Here is a 14,719-nt window from a genome sequence, read left to right as displayed (position 1 = left end):
TTCTTCTTGTTTTCAATTAAAGAAAACACCACTTTATAAAGAAGCTCTACTGTATTTTGGGCAAGTGTGTGTGGGCGAGTCTGATGGCAACTTTAAGCACTCGGGGCGATGCCTGACAGCAAAGGTAATCGATATTTATAGTTATGGAAATCGCAACAAGGCCAGCAGTAGCAGCAGTGAAGTAAGAGGAAAGCGAGAGAAAAGAGGGACCAGGAACAGAGATGGAGATATACTATAGAGAGAGAGAGAGGGAAACTCGACCATTGGTTGAACATCACGTTTGTTCCGAGATAAGAAATAATATCGTACGTTGCCATGAAAATATACATACACGCTCTCACCTCGGCCATAAACTGTTGCCTACAACCTGGCAAAGATTTGCCTTCTGATTTTCCCTGTTTCCTGTTCCTTTCTATGCTTTTCCTACGCTCTGCTTTCCGCCTTTAAAGCTCGGCTTTAAGTCACAGTCTTTATGGACTGACAAATGTGGCATGTCATGGGCACGTTAGACAGTTCTATTAATAGACTCCATTTATGCATACATATATGACTGCAAGTGATGTAAATGCCATCACAGGTAATGTAATTAACGCCTACCTCCAATTAAACCATCTGCTAGAAATATTTAATGGGATGTCGTGGACGGAACTTGGCAAATCCCTGGGGAATTCGGGGAATTTTAGCCGTTCGTTAATTAATTTAATAAGATTTTCGTGGAACAATTCATAGAAATATTCGTAGTAATATGAAAATAGACAATTTTTGGGAAAATTAATATAAAACTTGGTCAAAGTCTGTATTTGAATGGTTTAAAAATTAAATTTGTTTAAGATTTACTAACTTTGTGAAGAAACTTCTAAAACTTGGCTTCGTTTCTTGTTTTAAAGTAACTTAGTTAAGAAATACAGCTCCCTGACAGCTCTGATACCTTTCCCAGGTGAAGAAATTCCCTTACCCATAAACATTTTGGATTCAATTAAATTTCCCAGCCAGTGAACTCCATTGTGCCCGCTTATTTAACACACTTTACTTTCCTTTCCTTTTCTTTACTGTACTTTAGTTTACTTTTGTCCCACGCTGCTCTCGCTCTGCATTATTGACAGCTTATTAAATTGATTTAATTTAGGACTTGGCAAACATGTCATGCTGCATCGTCATCATCCCCGGCAGCAGCAGCATCACGCACAACTTTTGTCCCGAGCTCCAGGCAGCAGCAGCAGCAGCTCCTTGGATCTCCCAGTTGGATGTGGCGCACCGACCTCTCTCCTTGGGATGAAACCCACCCACTGTCAAACCGTTGTTGACTTTTTATTGCGTGTCTCAGCCCCCACACCATCGACCAGCCGTGAGGCGGGAGCGTGAGTGTCCCAAGTTAAGTGCTCATAAAATATTTGTAAATGTTTCAGCTGCTGCGAGGAGGAGAAAAACTAACCGAGAACATTTTAAAGCATACTTATGAGCCTCGCCTCGCCTCGGCCCGGGGGCCTGTCAATTTTCCTGAATCCTAATGCTGTCAATTAGGGCCTTCTAAATTGTTAAGCACTCTTCTTGCCTCCACATCCCGCAATAATCCCATGAGCAGAAGCTTCCCTGCCAACCAAAAAACCAACTTGGCCACAAAAACCATAAAATTGTTTCCCTTTTTTGGGTTATGAGTATGTGCTGTTGTGCGGCTGTGTGAATATACTCGTAACTAATATTTATATCATATATAAAGTGAAGTGAATCAGTGCGGAACTTTGGCCTTTTTGTGCCTGCATTGTTTTCCGGCTGCCGCAAAGTTTTTAACAAATTCATTAGCCTGAAAGGGCGAATCATCTTGAACTTTTTCCCCGCTTAAATGTCACATCAAAAAAGTTGCAACCAGCAACCAAAGGAAAAAGTTGCTAAAATGCATAAAATTAAAGGGAGAAAGGAAGCGAAAAAAACGACAATAAGGTTGGGTATAATTACTGCTCTATAATTAATGGAAATCATAATTGAAGTCTGCTGTTTCTGTAATATTCAAAAGGCAATGAATTATCCATAGCCAGTTTTTACCTTTTGGGTTTCGAGTAAGTAATATCTTTCACCCTCAACATTGTGATTAAGCACTAATATTTTAGGGACTTGAAATGAGACAATAAAAACCAGGAGTGGCAGGCACTATGTCAACCCCAAAATCCAGTTACCAATCGCATTTCAACAGCTAAACTAAGGCCAAGACAATGACCTGACAACTGCACCTGATTGCCCCTAATAAGCTGCCCATTACGATAGCCTCCCGGTGACATAAAAACCCATCAGAGAAAGCTTGAGCTAGGTCTATCCATGGACCAGTGCACCCACTTTCACGGGATGACTCCCGGTTGGTTTATGGCGGCGGAGGACACCGGAGGAGGAGCCAGCCATTCAATCGCCTCGCCAGACAAGCAAATTTCGTTAAAATCCCATCATAAAAACACACGATGCGCTGCACAAATCCAAATACTGTAAAAATACAACATTTGGGTCACTTTTCTTTTCTTTTGCACATTTTTTCACATTTATTTTTTCGCTTCTTTTTGGGTTGTGCGAGTTTTGTTCGGTCGCCAGTTTATTTTATGGCAGCTTTCAAAGTTTTTACTCATCGCCGGACAGCTGGAGTTGCTGCTGCTGCTGCTGCTACTCTTGAGGTGGCAATAAAATAAATGGCAGCACTTTCGGTTTTACACACTCACACACACACACACACACATCGGGTGGGTTACCTGTGTGCAAAAAGGCAATTTGGAAAGGTGGAAACGTGGAAAAGCGAAGCCTGCAATGGCCATATATCAAAAGGCGAAAGAGTAAAGCACATAAAACCAGCGAAAACTAAACGAACGTGAGATGTGGAGAGATCGGACGCAGGACGCAGGACGAAGGAGCGCAGGTCGCAGGACACAGGACCCACAGACAGATTTGCCCAGCAGGGGCAGCAAGTTGGTTAGCGGCAAATATTTGTGGGTACTTTCAGTTGGCCACTGAGTGCTTTATGACTTCTTAGGGCCGCCCGAAATCTGAGGCTCAGAGGCCAGAGGATCCACAAGCACTAAAAGGTTGTCCCTACACAGGGAGAAAAAATGGGAACATAATGAGAAAGGCACTAGAGCTTCTTTTTAGCTGCAATCTCTCATTGAATTCAATTGAAAAAGAAAACAAATTTGGGCTTATTCCGGGAGAAAGAAAACAAATTATCTATTTTCCGTAACTAACCGGCATTTTTCTACGTGTGAAAATTTTCCGTGGAAAGGTCCCAGGTGGAACGCTTAAAATGAATGCCTCATCTCATTGTTCAAAGTATTGACAACATTGTAGTTGTTGGCCAGAAGAGGGCGAGGACGAGGGCAAAGGCATAAACTTCGACGACGCATGGCAGGCAGTCAGGCAGCGGCGAAAATGTAATTTCTAAAAGGATTACCCAAAGCTTTAAAGCAAATCCTGGCGACAAGAACGCCGAAGGAGCTGGTGACATGAAAAATGAATTGCAAGCCACGACAAAAAAAGGCAAGTTTTCATTTTCCCAGGGACACTCTCACACACACACACATGTGAAGTCATCGTCTCGCCAGCGTAAAAATATGTGAAAAATGAACGGAAATGCCGCAGCGACAAAGCGGAAATGAAAAATGCACACAAACACACACACAGAGAGTCGTGTGTTGTGAATGTGAATGGAAATAACCGGGAAAATGGCGGCTACCTCAACGCTTGAAGAGCCAAAATCAAAAAGCAGTGGAAAAAAGCCCCACAAAAACCGAGCGAGAGTCAGTCATTGAGAAAGTCAGAACCAACGACGAGTACATTGTAATTAATGATGAGAGGCATAAAGCCCATAATCGAGATGCTGGCATTTCCATGTAGGTATTCACAGGAGGATATGACGGAAAACCCAGCGATAGAGCTGCCTTTTGGATAATATCGAACCCTTGTAGGAAAACCCAACCACTTGAGCGGAGACAAACCTCAATCTCTCATCCACTCAAGTCAATGGGCAAGCGGAAGAACGAGCCGTTTCCGGCATTTTCACATTTTCAGCATTCAATTTAATTGAAAATCTATGTTCGCACATAGTTTATGGCTAAACAAAGCAGCTTACATTAATTTCACACACCACAAAACCAGATGGCAAGGTCAGGACTTAAAGACAGGAAAGATTCGATAAGTAGAATTAAATAAATAATAAATCTACATGCTTGAATATTTTCTTTTAATACTACAAGTATAAAATATTTAATTTCATTTAGGGTCTCTTTAAAATTACTCCTTGGAAACTATTTGTTCTCCAGTTTGGGGCATGTTCAAGCGAAGTTTGACTGTAAAATAATGGAAAAGGGTTCGAGTTAGGGCTCCGGCTCGTTTGCCCACAGACAAAGTGGCCAGGAAACTTGTTGAGAGTGAATCGGAAAACGCACATACTTCCACACACACACATATCTACCTCTGGGTAGATACTCGAAAAGCCACTCAGTCAGGTGTTAAAACTAATTTACGACAATTTGACCAACAAACAACAAAAGTTCCCCCCAGGCAGAAAGCAGAAGGCTCTTCTCCTCGACTCTACTCCTGAGTGCTCCGCATATTTCACACGATGCATGTGAAAAGGGTCCGCAGAAGAGCATCCTGCTCATTTTCCATTTCCCATTTCCACCACCACCACCCACCCGCACTGACCACAAAAGCATCGAAATCGAACAGAAGGCATGTCCGACAAGCACTCAAGGACAACTCAAGCCGGAGACCAACCACAACTTGATCCCATTTTGGCTGTGAATTTTGCTCACCGCTGACAATTTCCTTCTTGCTCCTTGATCCGGGGCTCCTTTGGCCGCAAATAGACTTCAATTCGTTTTTGCACACTCTACAGATTTTTCTATAAAAAGGAGGAATGAGCTAGAGGAGCTGGAGGAGCTAGAGGAGGGATTTTCCTAAAGGAAATTAATCCAGCACACACACCACACCGAATTACAGCCCAGAAAATGCAATTCATTGAGCTCTGTTTGATTCCGTCGAGTCATCTTTGGATAATTAGCATGTAATTAAAGCGAATACGCCTCTTGGGTGGAAAAAAAACACAGAGGGATCAGGAGGAGGAGGAGCTGGCGGATGCTAATGATGCTGAAGTAACACCCAGCTAATGCAAATAAATCGGTGAAACAATCAGCGAGTAGGGTAAACTTTTTTGAAAAGTTACATGGTTTAGTTTTAATTTTTAAATTTAAATATATTTATTTATATATTTCCGGGAAATAAAATAAGACAAACGTGGCTTCAGCTTGATTTTTTACTAGCCAACTTCAGATCTCCCCCCTAAATAAAAACCTCTAAAAAACTCCAATAAAGCTCTGGCGAAATTAAATTCTTTAACGACTGACAGCGAGCGGGGGGTAAAACTCTAATCTTCACGTCAATGATTAACTAGCGAAATCTATCCAGACCCCCTTCCCAAGGACCCTCCGTGTCCATTCATTTACTCGGCCTAATGAATTACCAAAACCCAATTCAAACAGGGCACAAAAAAAAAAGAAAGAATGAAAGAGACCTGAAGGAAATAAGCCGGGAAAAGGAGTGCGACGACGGCAAAGGCAGCAAAGGTAAATGGAAAGTCATTATGATACACATTTGGCCTAATGAGATTTTTTTATGGTGATGCCAGAAGGTGAGAGAGGTGGCCCAAGGGGGGATATGGCCACACGCAAACGTCTTCCTAATTATTCACAATGAACAAATATGGGGAAAGGGGCCGAGCAGGTGAGCGGCAAAAAGAGAGCGTTTTGACACCTTTATGGCTCAATAAATTGGACCAAAGGCAAGCAACTCTCACTCAGCACACGCCAGTTCATTAGAAACTCACACGGGGATTTTGATATCGCCTCTGATTACGTTTAAGATGTCGAGGCCACTCGAAGCTCAATGTCCTGCCAACTACACAGGGGTTCCCCACCACAAAACACAAGTTTAATTATCGAAAACAACCAACTTTACTTGTCATGAAAAGTATTAAATAACACGTATAAATAAATTAATAAAGCTCCAGGCATTCTAAGTAATAATAGTAATACATTAAATTAAGTGAAACTAATTACTACTCTTTTCAGTTCCCACAAATTTCTCTCTGTGCAGCCAAACCCTAACTAGTGGGCACGTAAAGTTTACAGTTACTCAGGCATTGGACTCGTTAGTGCACGGATAGTGTGTGTGTGTGTGTGTGTACATGTATATATATAGCAGAAGCAACGACCAGACGGAGTACCTCCTGCCCCCCAAAAGCGGCAAGAGTGGCGTGCCTTTGCTAGCGATGGAGGATCTCTCTTTGGGGCCCGCCGATGTCGACATCGTCTGCTTATGAATAATGTTTTCATTTTCAGCCCTAGCCTTTCCTTCGTCCTCGGCACGCAATTGCATGTTAAGTGCATATGATTCCCATTCCTCCCAGCCCACTCGACGGCCCTCAGTCAGCCAGGACTAATATGCGAAAATTATGGGTTGTAATGTAAGAGGCACTTTTGCTTCATTTTTGTTTTTTTCTTTTTTTAATGACATCCAACAAACGCGAATGGGGATGTGGATGTAACTGGGTATATGGACGTGGATGCGGTGGGGTGTGTGGGTCCAAGTGATTAGCACCGCCCGGGGCCCAAGGCAAACATTAGAAACTGTCGTCGTTTATATTAATTAATGGCGTCTGCACTTGAGTTGCAAAGAGTAAAACTTTCGAGATGTCTTTGGCAACTTAAGAGTGATGGCTCTAAGCGGCGGAGTTTCTCCCGAAAAATGGGAGCAGACATTTTGAGGGAAATTATAAAGTCATTGGCAGGGTGATTTGGAAACAATAAATATGAATTTGAATTAATTTGGTTTATAATACCATAAAATATCGTCAGAAATATCTCCATGAAATACACTCCAAGTTCCATTTAAGCTTTTAGGCTATTTCTAACAACCTTCGCAATAGAAAACTAGAAACCAGAGCTAAAAAATAAATCCCGGCTTATGTTATACATCATTTGTCTATAGGTCCATATATCACAATGCTTAATCAACTCGGGTATCCGTTCGCGCATTTCGAATGGAGAGTGCATTTTCCGATGGCAGCCCCAAAGTATGCAACAGTGTGGAGCGGGCTTTGGATTTTTCATACAATCAGAAACCATTTTTTGAACGCATGCATATCCGCTTCCGTTTTTGCATGGCGGTTTGCATTTTTAAGTTAAAAGCATGAGCGAGTGAGCTGCTTTCCTTTTTTTTTCGTTTGGCAATTTGATTTGTCGCCTAAATTCACAACATTTTTGACACCCGCCGTTCAGCAATCGTGAAATTCCGCTGCTTTTTGTTGTTTTTGTTTTATATTCGTGGCATTTGACAGGATGACAAATGCAAAACTATAAAAATTCATACGCATTTCGACCATGACAAATTTAAATGAACACGAGAAATATTCAGAGTATGTGTAGTGGCAGATATTGTGTGCATTTTAAAGCGGAACTTGCATTTTCAATGGAATATAGCCATATATATAGAGGGAGTGTAACCTGGCCTCGCTGACAACAAAATTCTCTAGACATTCGACGGCATCAACCGCAGATGACGACCTGAGGGCCTTCCTCCCTCACTCTCGCCCTCTTCCGCTGTTTAATATGCACTTGAGGACGCCGAAGTTTCAGTTTCAGTTTCAGCTGCAGCTGCACTGAGGATAAAACTAGGCAAGTACATAAGTTGGCTGGACTAGGAAGTCAAAAAATGACAATATACAGAATTATATGCGCAACTCCATACAAATATATTGGATGCTCAAGAAAAGCCTGTTCTAGATCTGCCTATCTGTAGACTTTTCTAACTTATTAAGCTCGAACCTTGTAGCTTCGATTACCCCCCTTGAATCTCAGTGCAGTTTTCACCGTTTACAGGCTCATCGTACCTAGACCTCGTTCCTTCCTTGGCACACGCCTTCGCCTCGAGCCTTTCACTAAAAATAAGTGTTGAGCAAACATTCTGCGGGCATGGAAGTTCGCTGTCGCTGCCACATCAGCATCATCTCCAGCATCTTTGTCCCCTCGAAACAGGGCCATGTTTGTCAAGCCATGAGCTGCGGAATCTCACTGCAAACAAGAATGCAGTGCAAGATGTTTAACACTTTGCCCTCTCAGACCCTGCTGCCCAGTTGCCCGGCTGGATGATATACTATATTGTGACAGAGAGGGTAGTAACGACTGAGAAAATATAGATAAGAACTATTTAGTTTTGTGCGTCCTAGACTAGTATAAGGGATAAGCTCTTGTTCTATTGAAACTGGGTTAGACAAGGTCACTAGTTCCTTTCCTTCATGGAAATTACGTAATTCAACACAACCAAAGCATGCATTTCAGACCAGCACCTTTTTTAATTGCAAAATTAATTACCCAAGCTCTATTAGAAAAGAGGTATTAGTGAGTATCTATAGAAACCCACCAGAAACCCTGGCTAAGCACTCAGTAAATTAACTGTTTGTAGATCAAATGATTCCCTCGTAGCCAACACTTTCCCCGAGATATCTTATCCAGACATCAGCACCCCAAAGCCAGCCGATTCGTAGCGATACAAGTGCTACTTTTCGAGGCACTCCGTTCAGTGCTTCACGATGGCTAACCTAGTCAAGTGGTGCTTGTACATCTCCTACTTTTACGGCCGTCTTACCGGCGCACAGTGGTCGGGCCCATAGGCCAAAAATAAAAAAATTGATTTTGAGCTATCCAAGCGAAACCTGGTTTTTCTATCAGCTGATTGTCCAAAGTTTACCATGCAATACGGTCTGCTTGGAATTTCTAACGGGACTTTCTGAAAATAGATTGACAAAAGCGTTTTTGTATTCATGCACTTTTAATTTGTCAGCTGTGGAGTGCACAGACCAAATTTAAAAATTTTAAATATAATATAAAACGCTGTTAAACCAAAAACAATTGGACTGGATATGGTAGATAAAGGTATATACTTTATTTGTACAGAAAAATATATATATAATTTGTGTTGTGTTTCGTGTAAATCTTTGTTAAAAAAGTGCGTCTTTTTAGTTCGTATATGTTGAGTTTACGTAAAGTTTTAAGTATTTTCCCCCCGTTGCCCCCAAATGAAATTTATGTGCCGTCATTAACTAATATTTAAAGATTATAAAAATGTTTACTTTAGCTGCGGCTACCTGCGGCTGCAAATTTGCCATTACAAAACAAATTACCCTAATTTTTTAGCCAATAATCCGGGTTGTAATAGAAAATCGGGAAAAAATTTTAAAAATAAAAAAGTTACCTGAGTATCTCGGAGCACTTATCCTTTAGTGAATACAATACATTTTATTGATATCTGATGTTTTTGTGGACAGTTAGGATAGGATGTACACCGAAAATAAACTTTTTTGTGGGGACTCAGGAGATTCGCTATTACTCGTAAGCATGTAAATATTTTTTAATACAAAAATTTTAAAAAAATTGCTCAAATGTTGTGTTATTATATGGTATTTAATTCATTAAGCTAATTTTAGCCGTTTCGCCACAACATTTTTTTGAAAAGTAGTGAGTTTTGCACCCAATTAACCTTACCCCCCTTAAGCTGTGTAAGTTTGTTGCTGGACAAAATAAACACACAATATATAAGTGAATAATTTTTTTTTTACTTTTGGGCACTTATATTTCACCAACGTTCTCATTAAGAGATCAAAAACTAAAAAATTAAAGTTAGGTCTTGGAAAAAAATGGTTTTATAAAAATGTTGTATGGGAGCTATAAGATATAGAGATCCGATTTTAACCAAATTTGGTAAAAATGCATAAACCTGTACCAAACATATAATCTGTGAAATTGGTTAAGATATCTTGAAAAACAAAAAAGTTTTTCATATTAAGTATTAATTTTTAACAGATTGTTCCTATGGCAGCTATATGATAAAGTCGAGCAATATGGCCAATTTTTTGTGGATATACCTTAAACATTTTTCTAGATTTTTGGTGAAAGTTTCATAGCGATAGCACATCTAGAAGTAGTTATGGCCGCGGCTCCATACAAGCTCGACCACTGTGCGGCGTCCTGAACTTTGAGATTGATTTGAAAACGGGTCGGGCTCGAGTCACCAAAAGGACCACGATTTATGCGGCCGGCACCCAAGTATTTCTGTTCACCCTGCTGGTCTTTCACACACTGAAAATGCGCTGGATGTCCAGCATTTGGACAAAGGCCAATTTGCTGCACGAGTACGTGTTCATGATTTTGTCCGTCTTTCGGATCGTGTGCGTCCTGCTGGCCCTGGTCAGTCGCTGGCTAACGCGTCGTCGTTTTGTGCGACTATTTAACTCGTTTCGTCGACTGTTCCTCAGCAATCCGGAGGCGATTCAGTACTGCCGTCGCGGCATGGCCTTCAAGTGCTTCTGCGGCACAGTGACCGAGCTGGTGCAGCTTTTCATGGCCTTGATAATGGTGAAAAAGTACCTAACCTTTACTCTGGCCCTGGGAATCTGGGCGATAATGACACTGACGGCCATTATAAATGTCATCATTACCCAATACTATATTGCTATGGCCAACATTAGGGGAAGTTATGTGCTTCTCAATAAAGAATTGCAAGAGATTATGGTGGAGGTTCGGGCTTTGGAGCCCAGCCGCAGGGGAGTCTTTGTTACCAAGTGCTGCTCTCTGGCCGATCGCCTGGACGAGATCGCTGGCTCGCAATCTGAGCTACAGGCCCTGGCGGATCGGTTGTCAAAGACCTTCGAGGTTCAAGTGTTCTGCATGGTCCTTGATTTTTACTTGAACTCCGTCGCTAATTTTTACATGGTGTTTAGCGCCGGAAAATATACAAATATGACCCAGGAATGGCCGGATATTGTTTTGGTTATGGGAGCAGCTTTCTTCGTATTTTACTATCTCGATAACTGGATAAGCTTGTACAATGTCCTCGATCTCCTGGATCTCCACGCGGAAATGGTTAAGATTTTGGACCAGCGAACTCTGTTCCTACCGGGCTTGGATAATCGCTTGGAAGCCACTGTAAGTACTGGTAAAACATACTATAATATAAGCGAGTTTTGTTGCTCGTTACTCATCTTATATTTTATGCTTATGTACTAAAGTATTATATTGTTTATTTTTATTCTAGTTCGAACGATTTGTGCTAAATCTGGCCCGAAATCCTTTCCGCATTCGTTTCTTTGGCGTTTTCGAGGCCAATCGGTTCACCAGCTTTGCTATGGGCAACTCTCTATTAGCTAACTCGATATTTCTTATTCAATATGATATGGAAAATTTTTAAAAATTTATAATACAATCTTAAAAATAAGGATCTTGTATTCTTGTATTCAAATACACATAGTAATTATTTAAAATATAATATATTAAAATATTTTAATATTATAATATAATATATTTTTTTTAATATTAAATTAAATAAATTCCCAAAAAACAAGACCCTAGCATTTTGTCTAGAGTGTAACAACGACGTCATGGTGGCTAGTTAAATAAATGAGCTGATTTGTGATTAAGGAATATCATCATCAAACCTAAATAATCTTGTACAGATATCAGGACATTAGTGTCAACGGGTTAGGACATTCATACGGTTTCCCGACACTTTGGTTTAGTATTTCACCATGGTTGACCTGGTCAAATGGTGCCTGCTCATCTCGTATTTCTACGGACGCTTTACGGGAATAATAAACTTTGAGATTGACATTAAGACGGGCAGAACGCGGATTACCAGTAGAGCTACGATATGTGCGGCCTGTTCCCAGCTCACCATGTTCGGCCTACTGGCCTACAACTCGCTGTATTCCCAGGCCATGACCAGTATGTGGTCCAATGCCAACTATACGCACACGTACGTGTTCCTGGTAATAGCTACATTTCGCTTGATTTGCGTCTTTATGGCTCTGGTCAGTCGCTGGTGTCAACGTCGTCACTTTGTCCGGCTGTTCAACTCGTTCCGCCGACTCTACCAGTCCAATCCGGACATCATCAAGTACTGCCGCCGGGGCATCTTGAGCAAGTGTATCTGCGCCACGATATCGGAGACCCTGCAGGTCGTTGTGGCCCTGATTATGATGCGAAATCAACTGACCCTAGCTACGGCTCTGGGTATTTGGGCTGTACTAAGCATGACGGCCATTATTAATGTTATAATAACACAGTACTTCATTGCCATGGCTCACATAAGAGGACGCTACATACTCCTGAACCAGGAACTGCGATCGCTGATGACCGAGGCCCGATCCCTGGTGCCCGATCGAAGCGGCGTCTATGTGACCAGATGCTGCAGCCTGGCCGATCGCCTGGAGAGAATAGCTCTGGCCCAATCCGACTTGCAGGCGCTCACCGAGCGGCTGTCGAGGACCTACCAACTGCAGGTCCTGTGCCTGGTAATCACCTACTATCTGAACCTGGTGGGAAACGTATACCTGGTGTACAGCTTAATAAAGTACAAAAGTCTAACTGCGGACTGGCCCAAGGCCATTTTGGTTCTCGGCTCAGTTTACTTGGCATTTTACTACCTGGACTGCTGGCTTAATTCTTACAATGTGTTCTACCTACTGGACGCCCACAATGAGATGGTTAAGCTCTTGGGTCTGCGAACTCTCTTGCAGCCAGGCTTGGACCGCAGACTGGAGGCAGTTGTGAGTATATAATCGAATAAATCTATCTCAAGTTTTAAATATTTACTTGCAGTTTGACAACTTCTTGCTAAACCTGTCCAGAAATCCGTTTAGACTTCGGTTTTTTGGTCTATTCGAAGTAAATCGCAATAACTCAGCCATGGTTGGTAACTCCCTATTAACGCACTCCTTGCTTCTTATCCAATACGATATACAACATTTTAAAGCTTCACGAAACTAATCCATTTTATTTATATTAAACTTGTTGTCTTATAAAAAGTTTTCTTATTAAAGCTGGATACAAGCAGTGGCAAACGAGAGAGTTTTTAGCTGCCCTTTGAGAGAGCTTTGGATTATTTACCAGAACTTGCTAATACCCCGTTGCATGCTACCCTTTCCATAATATTTACAGCCAACCCATTTGAAACCACAATTAATAACCATCTCATTAGCATTTCCCTGTAGGCTTCTTATTATTTACTAAATTGAACTGAAAAGCGACGATGAGTTTTCACTTTATCGGTCGCAAAGTCAGTAGTGCGCCATGGCTGACCCTGTGGAGTTGATTCTACGCTTCGTCTATTGGTATGGTCGATTGGTGGGAGTGATAAACTTTGAGGTGGATTTGAGGACAAAAAAGGCCAGAATCACACGCCGAGCCACGATATGTGCGGCCATTCACAATGGAATTCTCATCAGTTTGCTGTACGTGCAAAAATTCAACGATGGTTCCATTAGACTGGCCTGGAACAACGCCAAATTCCTTCATGAGTACTTCTTCCTGCTGATCACCTTGGTGCGGCACTGGGCGGTGCTATTTATCCTTTGTAGTAGGTGGCTTCGGCGCTGCCGTATCCTCAAACTGTGGAATGAATTGGCCCGAATGGTTCGCGAGACACCCGAGGTGATGCGGCTGTATCGTCGCGGGATATTCTTGAAATTCGTAATTAGCTTTCTATCGGACTCTATGCACACGATTTTGGACTTTAGTGCTCAACGAAAGAAGCTGACACTAAGTCTGGCTCTGAACCTCTTTGTGTGGTACACCTTTGCCACCATACTCAACGTGACTGTGGGCCTGTACTATCTCTCTATACTGCAAGTCCATGGGCACTACGTTCTGCTGCACGAGGATATCAAGAAACTGATTGGGGAAGCCCAGAGAGTTAGCTGCATTCGCAATCGTCGCGGCGGAGTTTTTGCAACGAAATGTTGCTCCCTGGCCGACGAACTTGAGCTTCTGGCCCAAAGGCAAGCCAAACTGCAGGGGCTTCTCTTCGAGATGTGGACACTCTTTCAGGTACAAACCCTGGGCATGAGCTTGGTCTATTACCTGTCCACAATGGGCACCATATACTATGCCTTCTGTTCTGTGCTGTACAACACCACTGGCCTGGGATCCACCTACTTGGGCCTCCTGCTTATTGCCCTCTCCACGGTTTTCTTCTATGCGGATAACTTCATCACCCTCAATATAGGATTTCTCATAAGAGATGAGGTGGATAAGATACACCGAGTTTTGGCGGAGCGCACTTTATTTTGCCAGGAATTGGATGAGAGATTGGAGGCGGCTGTAAGTGGAGTTCAGTTTTGTTAAATAATTATTTTTATAGTTTTTACCTTTACAGTTCGACAGTTTTGAGCTGCAGTTGGCCCGAGCTCCTTGTGAATTCTACATCTTTGGACTTTATAAGGTGGAGAGGGGCACTTTCATGGCCATGATTAACTCAGTTATAACCCATTCCATTGTGCTGGTTCAATGGGAGCTGCAACAGTAAAAGTATATAAAGTAAATAAATAAAAATACATAGATAACCAATTATGGTAAGCTTCAACCAGGCAGAATGTTTGTTCGGAAGTAGAAATTAACTGCCAAGACAGTATCATAAAATAAACAACAGGAAGCCTGAGAGGACACTCCATATTGGCATTTCGCTGAGGAACTTCAGACCATCAATATACACAACCAAGTGCCAAAGGCATGTGTAATTGAGGCTGTAGAAAATGGCCGATAATGGCCGTTTCATCCACTGCCAGGGGAGCAGGGACTGGAATGTCCCTGGGTTGGTAATGGAAATTGCCTGGATGCCGGGATTCCTTTTGTACCACCAA

General features: G+C 42.0%; 3 protein-coding genes across 3 annotated transcripts; all 3 read left to right on the top strand.

Annotated features, from left to right (window-relative positions):
* Positions 1 to 10,169: 10,169 nt before the first annotated feature.
* LOC108072229 (putative gustatory receptor 59d) lies at positions 10,170 to 11,271 on the top strand. The gene is made up of 2 exons (XM_017163292.3): positions 10,170 to 11,009; positions 11,119 to 11,271. The coding sequence occupies exons 1-2, from the start codon at positions 10,170 to 10,172 to the stop codon at positions 11,269 to 11,271; spliced, it is 993 nt and encodes a 330-aa protein (XP_017018781.3).
* A 337-nt stretch (positions 11,272 to 11,608) lies between these two features.
* On the top strand, positions 11,609 to 12,848 carry Gr59d (Gustatory receptor 59d). Its single transcript, XM_017163371.2, has 2 exons — positions 11,609 to 12,628; positions 12,681 to 12,848. Exons 1-2 carry the CDS (start codon positions 11,609 to 11,611, stop codon positions 12,846 to 12,848), a joined length of 1,188 nt encoding a protein of 395 aa, XP_017018860.2.
* Positions 12,849 to 13,151: 303 nt separating this feature from the next.
* On the top strand, positions 13,152 to 14,385 carry Gr59c (Gustatory receptor 59c). The gene is made up of 2 exons (XM_017163293.1): positions 13,152 to 14,180; positions 14,236 to 14,385. Exons 1-2 carry the CDS (start codon positions 13,152 to 13,154, stop codon positions 14,383 to 14,385), a joined length of 1,179 nt encoding a protein of 392 aa, XP_017018782.1.
* Positions 14,386 to 14,719: the final 334 nt, after the last annotated feature.

The sequence above is a fragment of the Drosophila kikkawai genome, chromosome 2R (genome assembly GCF_030179895.1).
Source record: "Drosophila kikkawai strain 14028-0561.14 chromosome 2R, DkikHiC1v2, whole genome shotgun sequence".
Classification (NCBI taxonomy): domain Eukaryota; kingdom Metazoa; phylum Arthropoda; class Insecta; order Diptera; family Drosophilidae; genus Drosophila; species Drosophila kikkawai.
The sequence above is the reverse complement of the archived record's forward strand: the minus strand, read 5'-3'. Positions and strand labels throughout refer to the sequence as shown.